This window comes from Mesocricetus auratus, unplaced genomic scaffold, assembly GCF_017639785.1.
Source record: "Mesocricetus auratus isolate SY011 unplaced genomic scaffold, BCM_Maur_2.0 Super-Scaffold_100024, whole genome shotgun sequence".
In the NCBI taxonomy this organism is placed as follows: Eukaryota; Metazoa; Chordata; class Mammalia; order Rodentia; family Cricetidae; genus Mesocricetus; species Mesocricetus auratus.
The window spans coordinates 25,084,517-25,100,891 of record NW_024429205.1 but is presented as its reverse complement, the minus strand read 5'-3'; the positions used below and the strand labels follow the sequence as shown (position 1 = coordinate 25,100,891).

General features: G+C 43.3%; 1 protein-coding gene across 13 annotated transcripts in view; it reads right to left on the bottom strand.

Moving 5' to 3' along the window:
- The window catches only part of Ltbp1 (latent transforming growth factor beta binding protein 1), a 375,435-nt gene that overhangs the window by 167,114 nt on the left and 191,946 nt on the right, over positions 1–16,375 (bottom strand). For all 13 annotated transcript variants that reach the window (XM_021229273.2, XM_013116008.3, XM_040730932.1 and 10 more), the window contains 2 exons: positions 4,854–5,081; positions 3,202–3,452 (listed from right to left, as the gene is read on the bottom strand). In XM_021229273.2, coding sequence (XP_021084932.1) covers positions 3,202–3,452; positions 4,854–5,081 — 479 coding nt within the window. The remainder of the gene's footprint in view (positions 1–3,201; positions 3,453–4,853; positions 5,082–16,375) is intronic.

Genomic DNA, 16,375 nt, shown 5'->3' with positions numbered 1-16,375 from the left:
AACCCTTAGCAAAGCTGAACTTGATTCTTGGTAAAGTGGCTTCAAGACATGTTGACCTTACTACCAGCCATTTCTACTGCACTGTGTCCCAGGGTTAAGATCTTTAAAATTATGTGCACCAAAGTCTGCCAGGAATCCTAGACCATTTGCTTCTGTGGCCTCTTTAGACTCTTTGCTTCAACTATTTGTTAAAATCTTCTCTCTGTTGAAGCCCCTATTCCTTTGCTCTATAAACTTGGCTTCATAATCCATTGCTCATTTTTTTCTACCATTTAGATAGATCTGAAATTTTACACTGGGAAACTTCCATGGGCTTAACTACATTTTCAGTGCATGTTGAGTTTATGGCCCAACTACTACAATGTGCTACAGAAATATGAACTACTTCTGGCAAGCTCATCTGGTATATGACCTCTTATAGCAACATACAGACCTAAGTGCTTGTTGATATCCATGCATGTTAAGTCTCAGTATCTGATGCTACTGAGCATGCCCAATGAGCAAGGTGAAAGTATGGTAGAGTTGGTTTTCTCCCTGACCCCATTCATTTAAAACCCACCTACACCTGTCTGTGTCTATATTTTCAGCATCTTGGCAGGACACACTTATATACTATTGATTATTTTCAAGTAATTATGTGGTTCATCTGAATTGCCCTAGTTAATTGGGCAATCTTCACTTTGCAACAGTTTCTCGCAAGCAGGAAGACAAATACATGTGAGGAATGTCTGATGAAATAGGTCTTATTTTGAAGTTATGTGTCGGTGACTACACATGCAAAATGAATTAAGAATTGAGATCACTGTCTGGACCATTCAGCTGAAAGTCAGAACAGGATCCAGATAAGGCAAGAGTATCCCACTGGGCTGGAATTATTTAGGTAACTCCATCAATCACTCAATTCACTTCAATTGAATTATCCAGCTTAGACTTATAAGTAATTTGTTTTCATCTTTGCTAGTTAGCATCATCTGTCTGATATAATAGGAGAATAACAAGTTTGTTATGTTTTGTTTTAAAAGCCTTTTTGTCATGCGTGCTCCAACTTGGAAACTGGGGAGAAAGGTACTGGGCACACAGTTTTAAAAGGATCTGCGCTTTTCCTTTCTCCATGACCAACCTAAGCTGGAATGACTAAACAATGCGAATGGCACCAAATTCAACTTCTGTCTCCAAGCCTCATCTGGGGTAAAACTATGACGTGCATAAAATTCATCTTCAGCCACATTGCTTCTATCTATCTGTACCCTTTACTTCAGAGATTAGCTTAAATGGATGCTGCTCCTTCTCTCCAAAGCATTTGCTAGCGCTGGACCTCAGTGGAGAAACGAAAAGTTATCTCGGACAACCTGCTGCAGTCAGCTGTTTTGTCACTGTGACAAGAGGCCTGAGAAGACAGCTTCTGAGAGGACAGATGCATTCTGCCTCATGGCTGCAGACGTGGCAGTGTATGGCAATTTGGTGAGGGGGTACCTTATGGTCACCAGCCTGGTGATCTACCTCTTCCAACCACACTGCCAATATTCTATTCAGATTTTAACCTATCCATGCATTCAAGCATTGGTTACTGCCCGAGCTCTCAAAAAGCACACATGGAATAGTGTTATACTAATGTCATATGCATCTTTCAATGGAGCAATCAGAATTTGCCATCACATGCCCAGAAGTAGGCACTTCTGATATCCGTGGGCAGATAAAAGTTACGTTTGGAAGTCTGAAGGTTTTCCTGTCTTTGAGGAGCTACACAAGAAAAGCATAAGCAACCAGGAATTCTGGCTACTTTCAAAAGTTTGACTCTATCAGTATCCTCTAAGCTAATATTTTCATAGTTCTGTGACATTTACGAAATGTGGTTTACATTAATTATCCTGTTTAATCTTAACATAGCTCATAAGCACTATATTCTTGCCTCCAGTTTGTAGATAAGGATATTGGTTCTCTGCCACCAAGGGCTGGGCCCTGGCTCTGAACAAGGTCTGTTAATTCCATTCTGCACACTCCAACTCCATTCGGATCCACACACTAGCTTTCAGTTCTTCTAAAAGGGTGGTGATAACCCTACAGTGACTTGGTATCTAACAGGGGGTTGAAGGTTTCTCAAGCAGTAACAATTGGTTCTATAAACCTGAAGCATTTCTCCTTTTCCCTCTTCTCCCCACCTTCCCACACACTATTTTTGGAATGAAGACCACACCATCCTTACTCTATTTGTAGGGTATTTAACATAACCAGAAGGCAGCCAGAGGATCACAGGACAGGACATCGTTACTACATAGCCCGCAGTGGCAGAATCAAGCGGCTGGGGAAGAGAAACCAGAGGCCCACGATTCTGAGAGAGCATGAGAAGGCACATTGGAGGGATTGCGTGGAGGAAGGGGAAGAGGAAGAACAATACGTTTTAATTAAAACGCAGTTCAATTAAAAATTTAGGTTGCCTTCAATACACAAATTCAATGCAGGAATTTGAAAGGGAATAGTCTTTCATTTTATGATATTGGCTAAATCACAATAACTCAAGTGACATTAAAAATTCACACTAATTTATTCATTGCCATCTTAACTATGAATTAAAAGAAAACAAAAGATGATAGTAATTATTATTACATAAGAGATTCAAGATTCAACTCTATTTTCTAACATCTAAATTATCAAAACACTACAAAAGTATTTTCAAATATCTTTGTATAAGGTAGCTCCTCTAACACATCCGTGGCTAGCATGCTTTGCACTTGTACACAGATCATCCCATACACACATGCACACCCCCCTCCAGCCCCCACCACACACACACACATACACACACAAATGCACACACACACACACACACATGCACATACGAGCACACACACAAGCATAAACAAGTGACCATGAAATTCCAGCAACACTTCCAGAAGTTCACTACTTAAAATTATTCTATACATCATGAATCAGCAAGACTTTTTTTCTATAAAGGGCCACAAAAAAAATAGGTTTTGTAGATCACATGATCTCATCGAATATACTGCTGTCCCTGCATGAGACCAGCATAGATGAAAAGTTAATGAATGAGTAGGGCTATGTTTCAGTAAGACTTTTTTTTGTAAATCCACCATAGCTTACCAGTCTCTCCCAGAGAAATTTGTTTGTACCAGATCTGGCTTCTTAACAGGACAATGTCCCACCTGGAAACATTATCAAGATTGCCTGAAACATACTGCTCACCTGTGACCCAATGGTTTCCTGGAAGCACCGTCCAAGCTGTGTCTTAGCAGCCACAGGATACACATGTGGAATGACCTGCTGGTGGGTCTTCTGGACGGGAAGGCCCTGGTAAGAGACCAGCGGCTGGCTTGGTGGACCTCCTTTCACCTTCTGGCCCATTGGGCCGTCAATTCTGGAAACCTGGTGAATCTGGACAGAAGCCTCGGGAGGGTGCTTCACATGGATATTGACTATGTTGGGGGGGAATTTCACTACAAAAAGCAGGAGGACAACTTGTTAAACATGAATAATTACTGGGGAACTCAGGATTTTTGAAACATGAAATGGATTTTACTCAAACACACTCACTAAGAGACTCCACCTAGGATACATGTATACAAAGAATCTTTTTGTGACACAGACATCAAAATTCTTGAGAATTTTGTACTCAAAGTGACAAATTTGTGCATCTAAAAAAAGCCAAACTGTGGGCTGGAAGGTGGTTTAGCTGGTAAAGGTGACTGCCACCAAGTCTGATACAAGATGGTGGAAGAAGAAAACTAACTCCACAAGTTGCCCTCTGACCTCCATACATGCTCTGTGGCACACACACACTCACACACACACACACACACACACACACTCTCTCACACACACACTCACACATACACACACAAAATGAATATATAATAGAAAATTTTAAATAAAACTGCAATTATGCAGACTTACAGTATCTTAACAGTGATATATTAAGAAACAAGAATATTGGGGCTGAAGAAATGGCTCAGTGGTTAAGAGCACTGGCTGTTATTCCAAAGGACCCGGGTTCAATCCCCAGCAGCCACATGACAGCTCGCAACTGTATACTCCAGTTCCAGGGAGTACAGACATACATACATACATGCAGGCCAAATGCCAATACATATAAAATAAAAAATAAATAAATCTCTTTTTAGAAAGAAAGAAGAATATTATTTTAACTAGGATCATAAGATTATGAATTTATGATGCTTTCACAGTAAGGTCTGTACACCTTACCAAGTGATAATAGATTCTCAGGAATTAGGTACTGACTTTCTGCCCCTTTCAAAGAAAATTTCAAATGACATGTTCATCTTCTGACACAAATATTCAGGGTTTAAAGAGTAAGAGTCAGTTACATTTCTCTGACCCCCTTTAAAGCCTACGGATGCCAGCTTTGAAAGAATGAATTAGTCACAGAACTTGTGAGCTCCAAGTGACCTAGTTTGCCTCCCTCTACAGATGGACAGACTGAAGCCCAGTGAAGTTAAGTGGTGGTGTAGGACTCAAATCAAGTATCTGCCAGCTACAGAATTCATTATCGGGAATAGTGCGGCCCATTAGTTTACTGCTGCTATCATGGTCAGACCGTGACCACGCAAGGCCTCTGGCCTCGCACATCCATGGCTCCATGGTGCTGCGTCCTCAGAGGGGCAGGAACTTCTTATTTTCCAGATTCCAGTTCACTGTGGCCTGGAGTGTACTGCAGCCACATAAGTGGCCACACTCCTGCTCTACTGCCGTTCCTCAGGTCACAGACCCACACCGTCCCGTCTGTGTTAACCCCAGTCCTGGCTGCATGCAGACTTCTCTCTGGGTATGACCTGGGACAGATGACTGAGCCATGAGCAAAAGAAGAATGCAAAGCTTACCTTTGACTCCTTGCTGACTTGTCATGGTCAGAGGCAAGGTATGTGTGGAATGGATGACATGGGTCCCCAGTGCCTTGCCTGGCTGCTGGGAGTGCTGATGATAGAGTTTAGGCCCACTGGCACCAAGGACAGGGATCTGGCAAAGCTTTCCTGTGAAATTTGGAGGGCACTGACATTTGTCCCTTGAACTGCACTGGCCACCATTCATACATGGGAGATGGCAAATTACTGCAAAGGAAAAGAGACGATATGAAAATTTGGTTAGTTTCCTAACGGTTAAATGACAATCAACCAACAACCTCCTACCATACCCTAACACATACACTGTTTCAGACATCCTCTCCTACTGGGAATCAATACATGGCCAAAGGGTTGCTACTATCTGTTAGCATCTCCTGATACCGAGAAGGCATTTAGCTGCCAGGCGCTGGCGACTGTTTGCACCCAACAGCAAAAGCAAGAGTTCACAGGGAAAGAATGACGTACGCTGACAAGACGGCAGAGTGAGCGATGTGCCTGCTGCCAAGTCTGTGACCTGGGGTTGAGCCTCAGGACCCACATGGTGGAAGGAGATAAGTGACTCATGAAGAATGTCCTCTGATCTTCATGCCCGCTCCCCGCCACACAAACAGATCCATATACATACATATATAGACACACAAAGTAAATAAAAGGAGTATAACAAAACTAATATGTGTGTATGTATGCATGCATGTATGAATGTATACACATGTGCATGAAGTAACCACCCAGTTTATCTCAGTACCATTTTAAACATCTCTTGAAATTTGAAATTGTTTTCCTTCTTTATTTATTGATGATTGGCTAACTGTATCATAGATTAAAAACTCCATGGAAAGAAAGACATAACCTTCATGTCCTCAGTACCTAAAAGATATCCTCCAGAGAGTGGATTTTTGCTCATAGAACAGATAAAGGAAAAAATTAGAGTAATGAATTTTTTTCTGTAGAAGACAGTGAATTATGTGCCACTCAGGACACAGAGCACAGATAGCTTGAAACACCCTTAAACTATCAAAAGATAGTTTTTAAGTTGGGATAGCCTCAGCAATGGCGGGCCTTGCTCATTGCTAGTGAATGCATCTTGGAAGCCTTTAAACACCATCAGATTTCTTCCTGCTCGGTCGAGAAAAGCCCCTCAACTCTATTTCTTCTTAGCTTTCATGTTCTTTCAATGGTGTCCCTCATTACTACACTTTCCTGAGATCGTTCCTCCCTTCCCAATATAAGATACCTCGGGACAGAACACGCCTTCCTTTCCTCGATGGAACCCGTCTTCCTAAGGCCACTAATGGTCACTGTGTCACTAGGTGACAGGCAGAGACTCCAGTCTCCCTTGGTTACCATGGCGCCTTGCTCATCTAACTGATCCCTTCCTCCTTCCCTAGACCATCTGCACACTCTTTGCAGAAGCCTCCCTTTGATTGCCCTTTAAACACTGCTGCATGCCACGGGCTGGTCCTAAACCCTTCTTGAACAGCTCCACACGCTTTGCGACGATTTCATCATGTCCCCAAACTTGTCAAAGCTTCTGTTGGATTTCAAACTGGCTATAACTGTGTGTCTCCAAGGAGACATCCCATAGGTGCCAGTCGCGATCCCTTCTGACAGCCCCAGCCCCAGGGTGGTCTTTGGGCAGACACGGTTGCTCTGCCCTCACCCCACTCATTCCACACCCACGCTAGAACGCCTCCCTTTCAATTACTCAGAGGCCTGCTCCCTCTGCAATATCATCGCTCCTGAGCTCACCCCATCTCTCACAGCGCAGCACTCTGAGCTCTATTCAGAACCGACAAGCTTGTTGTAGAGTCCTCTGCCTGGAATCCCTCCCCTCCTTTCACCTCCCTTCAGCAGACTGACTTTCTGTTTGTCCTTTAGACTCGGCCTGGCCCTTGCCTCTCTGAGAAGCATTCAGAGTTGTCTCCCGGTCACCACCCTCCATGTCACATCTCTGGCTACATGACAGTTGTCTGACTAATGTGTATACCTCCCTCCACTGGAGCTCTGTGAGACCAGACGGCCAGTTCTGTTTAATTTTACCCTTCACACATAGCTTGGAACCTAGCAGAGATGAGCAAGGTCTGAAAGAACATGAAGAAAATGATAAAAATAAACACAAAGATGAAGAAATGAACAGTTCCGTGTCTGTCGTTGTGTCAAATGCCTTCCTTAGGTTGCAAAGGAAGTTCGGTTCTTGCACTTCAAGAATGTCACAGCTACTCAGTGACATTAAACAACGCAGGACAACTAACCCTGCAAAGAAACAATGACTGCAGAACATCAGTAAAATCCTTTAGAACTTCAGAAGTAGTGGAAAAAGCACTTCCCGGAAGACAGAACTGGGAGAAGTCTTTGAGAGGAAGGAAAACAGAATGGAGCCAGCACACTGTAGAGAGATCACCTTCAGAGAGGAAGAAGAAGCGTGTCCAGGAGAGAGAGGCGGTGCATCCGGTTAAAGCCCAGGCTTTTAAAGGAAGGGAAGGGATCAGCTATAAGCTGGGACATGAAGGCTTACGTCAGACCAAGAGATTATTAAAGACGTGATGTGGGGTTTGGACTTTACTCTGTAATGGACAAGTTATCCTGAGGCTTGAAGGAGCGGATTAACAAGGCTGCCAGCGTGTTCCAGGAAGGCTGCTCTGCAGATGGCATTCAGGATTAGTTAAACAGAAAAGTGACAGTGCTTGGGGGTGTCAGTGTGGAAACTGTCATAACTGGAGGCAAGTTGGAAACAGGGCTCGGGTGATGGCTGCAAGCACTGAAAGGAGGATGAAGTAATGAAATCCGCAGGGAGGGTCAGCAGACAGTCCAGGAAACCGAGAAGGTGGAGAAGGAAAGAGGCAGCCGGAAAACATTACCTGGTCACAGCCCAGAAACTGTGTTCTAGGCCTATGTTTCAGCTCCAGTCCAACAGCCCAGATGAGCTGGGGTCTGGGGAGCCCCGGAACTTCCCCTGGTATCCCATCTACTCTGAGAAGTACCAGGTAAAAGAAAAGGTGGTCAAAATTATCCCAGTAGCCAGCGTCCTTGTAACTCCTAGTCAGATCCTAACTCCAACTTCAAAACCATAATGTGGCTCACTAGATGAGCTCAGCGTACACTGGGCAACAGTGAAGATACCATATCCAAATATACTAATATATTATGCAAATGTCCTGTGAATAACTCATCAGTGGAACTCGGACTCCCTTTACTTCCAACTTTCAGGGATTTTATTGACCACAGTAACCTGAACAAATACATCAAATGTAAACGCTACTGCTATCTCTGTCCACCAAGCCCTTCCATAATAGCAGGAGTATTTCTTGACCAGTGCCTAGTCCCATCACTCCTTTCAAGTTCTGCTGATGAGCAGGCTCCGTATGTCCCTTAGTTGGAGCACACACATCAAGGCAGGTAGTCCTGGCCTCCTAACCCCAAAGCAATAAAATCACAGAATGTTTAATGAAAGTGGATAATCAAAAGACGGAATGAACTTTAAAGAAGTAACAGTGACACTCGGGGAAGGAGATGTCCAGTAGTTCACTCCTTGGGGTTTGCTTCCAAAATTCTGTCCAAAAGAAAAGGGATGTAACAGTTTATAGAGCCGTGGTTCTCAACCTTCCTAATGCCGTGACCCTTCAATACAGTTCCTCAAGTTGTGGAACCAGAAAATTGTCTTCGTCTCTACTTCACAACTGTAATTTTGCTACTGTTATGAGTCACAATGTAAATATCTGTGTTTTCTGGCGGTCTTAGGTGACCCCCATGGAAGGGTCATTTGACCCCAATGTCGTCGTGACCCACAGGTTGAGAACTGCTGGTTTAGAGAAAAGAGATATTTTATACAGCGAGAACACCAGCATGCTCACACTGTTCTTGACTGGTTTCAGTCAAAGAAATAAGACACTAATTCTTCATGCTTCTATAATTTTCAGCTGTAGATTAACAGAAAAAATTAGCCTTACAATTTTGTTTCATTGTTCTACATATTTATACTCTCCCCTTTGATATTTTAACAAAAATATTAAAAGCTGTGCAGCTTGAGTTTTCCCATCTATGAAGCTGCAAAGTAAAGGCAGGCATGGTGGCACACACCTTTAACCCCAGCACTTAGGGGACTGAGGCAAGCAGATCTCTGAGTTCAAGGCTAACCTGGTCTACAGAGCAAGTTCTAGACCATCCAAGGCTACCTAGTGAGACTCTTCCTAAATAAATAAATAAGTAAATAATATTGTTAACATATGTAAATTGAGGACTGCTTATAATCTATACTGGCACAAATTCATAGAAATAACCAACTTAAAAATTAACCAATTGACCTTTACGAGATATGCCCAGTAATGCTAACAGACTCTAAACATGGGCACAGGTCCTCTAAGTCAGTCTACCTTTCACTCTAGAGATGATGTCCCTGCGATTACCCTGTGGAGAATACCTACGAGAATCCAGCAGTCATCCATGAGCCCCAATAACCCTATGTCCCCAGTCATTGGGAAACAGCTCCTTCCTGGCTGTTGTAATCACTAAAAGGTCACTATTCATAACCACTCATGAATGAGGAACAAAGTATCTACTCTCTTGTTTCAGTACTTTCCAAAATCTCAAGAACAGCAAATAAAGTCCCTTGCCTCATCTCAACAACTTCAGACCGAGCTGTTTGCAGCAAGCAATCTTTTTATACCCAAATCATCTTTTACACACTAAAAACAATTTAAACCAATCTAAAGGCTGTACGATTTGGCTGTGAATAGTTTCTTTCTGTTTCAAAGTTCATGCCACTCTCTAAGCACTGTGGCAAGGCATGTCATCTATGCCATCAGTACTCTATGCCACCTCCTCAGAACAGGGAAAGGGAAGGAACAAATTACCCTCTGGGTTGGCTTGAGAAGCCTGCAGTATGTCGGCTGTAACTCTGGTTATGGCCCATATATTTTGGACAATCTAACTAGAAGGGAGAACATAGAATGCTGCCTGAGAAATGCCATAACCTTGTCGGCATGATATTTTGATGGCCACCGCCATAACTCACCGTCTTGCATCATAGAGTCACCAGGGAACCGTTGCAATAACAAGAGGTATGTGGACCACCATCCTGTTATTCCAGAAAGTGTAATTTCATGACGACATCTCAAAGTACCTCATAATGCTACTATAAAAGGCCAAAATGAGCCAAAGGATCCTGCCTGGAGGAGCGAGTTGGAGGTTTTAAACATATCAAGTGTTTCAGATGCACTCCATCATTCACTGTGCTCTGTAAAACAGCTTGCGGTGTTCAGAGACTTGGGATAGCAGAATTTTCGCATTCTACATTGCAAATAGGAACTCCATCTAAATAACAAATATTAAGGGCTTGGGTTCAGATTCAAATAAGACATCTTCTAAAACTCTGTGCTATAATAATAGGCCACCTCTTTCTTTCCAGTCCTCTCAGTTGACTATAAAAACACTTAAGCTGCTCATTCGGAAAAGGTGACCTCACAATGTTCCGGCACCTTCCGCAGCTGATCCTGAAAACTCTGCCTGCCCAGAACTTTCTGAGCCAACGATGGGAGAGAGAAAACCCTCCATCTGGAGAAGGTCAGTGCACAGAACATGTGTATGCATGGTGTTGAGGGAAACAGCTACTTCAACCTTTTCAACCCTCAATCTCTCATTAGAGGACCTCAGCTCATTTCTCAATAGTTTTTTTTGACACCCTAAAGGCAGTCAAAGTTTTATCACCTTAATTCTCCTCCTTTTTGGTAAGAAAGTGGACAGATTTTAGGTAATATATATGCCTCACAGTCATTGAGAGCGGGGTTAGGGATGATACTCAGTGGAAGAACACTTGGGTTGCATGGACAAAGCCCTAGGTTACCTTTCCAACACTGGACACACACACACACGTGCACACACATGCACACACACACACATGTGCACACACACGTGCGCACACACATGCACACACACCTGCACACACACGTGCACACACACGTGCACACACATGCACACACGTGCACACACGTGCACACACGTGCACACACGTGCACACACGTGCACACACACGTGCACACACACACATGCACACACACACACAAACTCTCATTCTCACTCTCCTCTCTCCCTCCACTCTCTTCTTTTCTTTTGAGCCAACTACAGATCTTAAGAACCAAAACAAGACAGAGATGTTTCCTTTTGACTTAGTACGCTTCCCCATCCCAGGAAGAATTAGTGGAGCAGAGAGTCAGGGATGCCTAGATGATTTCCTTCACCTGAAGTCAGAGCATTCTTTTTTATTTATCTGCTTTAAAAACTCAGATGGGCTCTTTCATTCCCTCGCCACAAATGAGATGCCCAGGCAGAGAGGACACTGCATCATGTGAAGGTAAATACAGGGTTTAACAAGGTTTAACAATAGCAATGACCACACACAAGAATTCCACAAATACGAAAAGTTTTCAACACTGGTGGGCATTAGCAAAGGTTTCTATGCTGTATCCTGTTTATACCCAGGAGATAGGAAGTCCTATTTTACATGCCAAACTACCAATTTGGAATGGAACCATTCATCATCTCAGCTTCGTTTATAATTTCCTCTTCATTAATCATCAACCTCACCACCACTGGGAGCTATCTCACTTCATCTAGGTTTATACTTTGCAAACCCTGAGGAACTCAGTAGACGGATCCTATTGCCAAATTCCACTCCACAGTCTTCATGCCACATACTGCTCCCTACTGCTTCCCAAACCGTGAGTCGCTTTTGTCGCCATCTGTAGTCACGCTGGCAAACTGTACACGATAGCAGACACCACAAATCATGGACACCTTAAGCTATGGACACCCTTTACCAACAGTCTCTAAAACCCGAGGCTCCTTGATGACTATCATGTCTCTACAAATGAAATGGCTGGGTGGCATAAGGTCAGATCCTTCTTCATTCTCGAAATTCTGATTCTCAAAACCACATCATACATGCCCACGGTGGCCCATCCTTTCTGTGCAGAGAACCATTCATCCTGGGAAACGGGGTGTGGCTGCAAAGGGGGCTGCTCTCTTCGCCAGTCACACTAATGCACATTTGTGTGGAACCTGCTGCTAAACCATTCGTACACAACCTACTGATGAGACAGGATGACAACTTCTACATTTCATCAAATGTGACTGACAGGGTTTTAAAAAATGACACGGGGACAATGTATATCCTTCTAACTGCCACCCATGCTCAAGGGGCTGGATCTCATCGGCTAAGGAAGGACATGGATATGTCAAGCTGGAAAAATGACATGATAAAAGTGAGACGTACTTCATAATGGTCCTGCTCTGTGCAAGCCACCTTAGCAGGGCGTCACTGCTGCTACCTATGTGTTGCCACTGCAGACACCTTGATTGGCATTTTCCTTTACCATCCTTGCAAGAGGCAGAAACCCAATAACACCACCTAAGTCAGGGCTATCCTCAGTAATAATAAAGGGAAGCCTCGACCCCTTTAAATTTTGTTTTGTCGCTGTGATTTGCCAACTTTGCCAGCAGATCTTTCTAAATACAAAGTTCATACTCCCGCTGAGCTCATTATTAATATCTTCTTGAGATTCATTTACTCCTGAGCCTCAGAAAGGGAATTGAGATGAGCTTGGATTGAGAATTTTTAAATATTTTCAGAGTCAAAAGCCTCAACAAACATATCAAACAACAGCACAGCATTTCAATAAAAACTCTCTGGCATCAGAAACAGCCAGATTCCTGTAGTTGGTAAATTTGGGGATAAGTATGGACTCAGAAAACAAAATCATTCTTCAGAATAATAAAGAACCCCGGAGGCACCTGCAGCTGTGGGTCTAACATCATTTCTACATCATTTGTCAATCTACCTTCTACTCTGATTACATTGTCATCCCCCTCTTCATTGTCACTTGAATGTATAGGAAAGAGGTCATGATGGCTTCATCTCTTTCTTCCATATCCATAGCACACAGGAGCTAAGCAAAAACTGATTAGCATTTTCTAAAGACGCCCTAGGGATGCTAGGTGGAAAAATATACACCTTGTGTCTATGCCTCTTCGAACATCTCTCTTTTCATTCAGCTTTTATGTCTAGAGGTTTGTCCTCTCCAAAACTCATATGAAACTTAATCTCCCAGGTGATGCTGAGGGTGTTTGGAGATGTGCCCTTAAGAGATGCGATAAAGCAGTTTCTACATATGGAACAGAGAGGCTCCTGAAATGCAGGATGGTAAACAAAATGTCCCTGGATAGGTGGAAATGTGAAAGGTTCTCCAGACCCTCTTCCCATCCTCATAGAAGGAGTGAATGGCTACTAGGGGGTGTGACTCTAACCTGTGGAGCTGCAAAGAGGAGATTCTGGGGCTGTTGAGCTGCCTGTGAACTCTGCAGAGAGTGCCAGGGCTGCAGCTTTTGTGAGCTGTCACCCAGGTTGGGTTGTTCAGTGATGTGACTGCTGTTTTGAGTCACCCATACTCCTATAAGTAACCCTTCACACTTCTGTTAGTAACCCCAGCTATAGTATTCAGTTACGGCACCAGGAAATGCACTAAGGTACCTACACACACCAGGAAAAACAAATGGCTTTCCAACTGAGCCATAAAGCTCCTAGTTCCTGCAGAAGCATAGTAAATGAGAGTCAAGAAGGAAGCAAGAAAAAACCATTTGCTGGAGAGTAGACAGAAAGTGTTCCGCTGGCTACTGCGGGCTCCGTTGAGTATTATTGGTCCCTCGCTGTCCCCATGAGTTCTGGTGAAGTGAGACAGGAAAGCTAGAAGCACCACAGGTATTTTTTCATTTAATGACTGTTTATTGTCTGTCTACCACAAGACACAGTCCTAACATTTGGCAAGATCAGCAGACAAAAACAGACAAAGCTCTCGGCCCTTCTGGCACTTACTTTCCGCCATCTTTGAGATGCTCTAAGAAGCAGGGCTACTCTAGGGCCTCAAAGTCAAAGAGCCGGATAGGGTTGAAGAAAGACCTAAACAACAGTTACCAAGTACTCATCCCGGCACTTCCGGGAACATCAGAGACCTGGGTATGACACATAGCCAGTGTTTTGGAGGGACCTCTTTGGGGAAAGAGTAGACCTTGGAGGGCCTAACCAGAAGATCTGGGTAGATGCCATGTGCGACTATAGCTCCCTAGCATAAAGTAGTAAACGAAAAACACCCATTAGGTTTCCCAGAGCAGCTTTTAGAGAGGCAAAGAAGATGAAGCTGGACAAGGCCTAAAGCAGAATTTGGTAATTTTCACTACAGCATCTTTAACTTATGGAGCAGTCACACCTAAAGAGATGTCCAAGTGATGGTTAAAATGCACATGGTGTGCACTTGATAATTGCATACATGCTCTTCACACTGCTCATTGTTATGTATTTCTACACAGTGTTAAGAATCCACATTTTAGTGTCTATACGCTACTCCAAGCAGACAGAATACAGATTATGTAAGTATTCCTCTACTGCTTGTTTGGTATACCTGCATTTTCATTTTAACTACTGCAGAGAAAGCTTCAGGAAACATTCTCAAGAACATAATTTTATTCTTAGTAATTATAACTGCATGCACTCAAGCATTTTTTTTGTTGTTGTTCGTTGCTTAATGACTCCAGGTGACAAGCTAAGAGACACAGTAAACAAGCAGACACATGATTGCATTAATCTAATGTAACCACCTCATCACTGGGGAGGACACAGAGCACAGACGTGAAGAGTCCTGAACCAGACCTCCAGATGTTGACTCCCTGATTTTATCAGTTATTAATGGTAGGACATTGTTTAACACTTGTCTATCCCGTGCCTTCACCTGTAAAGCAGTAATAATCACATGCAGCTCATGGAGTTGTCACATGGCTTGAGTGGATTTATACGTAATCAAAGTATGCAAAACTCAGCATCCCATAAGCACTCTGTCAGGATTAGCCATTATTGACGTCATGGCTGCTATGGATGATACATTGGAAATACCAGTAACGGGGAAGCCAAGGCAGCATACCGGCAAGGAAAGAATACACACACAGCCTGCAAGGAGAGCCACACAATGCCTGCAAGGCCATCTACCACCCTTTGCAGAGTCTAGTGCAGGGCTATGACATTGGTGGGGAATCAGTAGATGAATCTTCCACAAAGAACATGCCAATAGCGTGTTTATCAAAACACAGAATTCACATTTACCTCAAAGAATAAGAAATGTTGAGATCTGAATCACTATACAACCAGGGCTGGCTTTGAACTCTCCACCCTCCGGCTTCTGTTGCCCGAGTGCTGGGATCCCAGGTGTAACCTTGGGAGGGTCACACAGCCCTCGGCCCTCTCTGGATCTTTGTTTTTCCGAGATAGCTTTCATGATGGCTTCTACGGATGGTAGCTCTTTAGGACTTTATTTGTCCTATTGGTGACTGTGTCTTTATCAGTCTAGTTCCTGTTCATTTCAGTTCACTTGGGTACACAATTTTATTTTGCTTGCTTGTTTTACACAGATAACTTTATATGCTCACCTCTCTCCATTCTATTGTTTCAATCCTTAAAGTCCCAGCACTCCTCTAAGCACCTGAGATCTCATCTATTTCATGCTAACATTAGTTTTTAATCTTTCTTGCTTAATCTATTTAACTTATTCCATCTGAAGGCTTCGTCCAGTCTATAAATATGGATTATAACTATTTTTGCTGCAAACCATTATCTAGATATCTTAATATTGGTTATTAAATGAAACTTCCTTTCTCATGTTTTAAAGATAAGCAGTTACATTGGGTAGAAAGCTCCCAAAGACAGATGGAGACATAACAGAGTAGAAAAGGGAAAACTTGGCAGCTCCAGGTGAAGTAAGGAATGGGAGATCAGAGAAAAAAAATCAGAATCAAAAAAAATCACCGAGACCTACTCAGACGAACACAAGAGCAGAGCAACATTCCCCAAGGGACATGAAAGCAGAAACATACTGGGTCGTAAAATGAAATGGGGTCTATAAAATTCACTCTGAAAGCCAAGAGGAATAAATTCTGGGTGGACAATGTTTGGGAACCACTACTATAAACAAAACTCTGCATGGCTGTCTGCAGCTCCATCTTCCCACCCTGCATGGCCTGTTACTTTCCCAGACCCCCACTTCACTGTCGGCCACACTGGAGGCATTTTTCTCCTCCACCCCGTCTCTCCACGGCTTTGACTGTAATGTCGAACCAAAGATCTAGCTCAAGGTTGTCTACACTTCTCAAAATCAAAATGGGCTGAAAAAATCAACTGAGGAGGTTCTTCTATTACTGAGATATCAGGGACTACTTCAGTTAGTAATAAACAGTTTCAGTGCTGGGGACTTGTTTCAGTGGTTAAGAGCACCAGCTGCTCTGCCAGAGGACCTGGATTCAATTCCCAGCACCAACATAGCAGCTCATAACATAGCAGCAACTACAGTTCCAGGGCATTCAACTCCCTCTTCCGGCCTCTGAGGGTACTGTAGGCCCATGGTGCACAGACAGACACACATAAAATAGTAAAATTTAAACAAATACACGTAGCAGGGCTTCACTGAAGA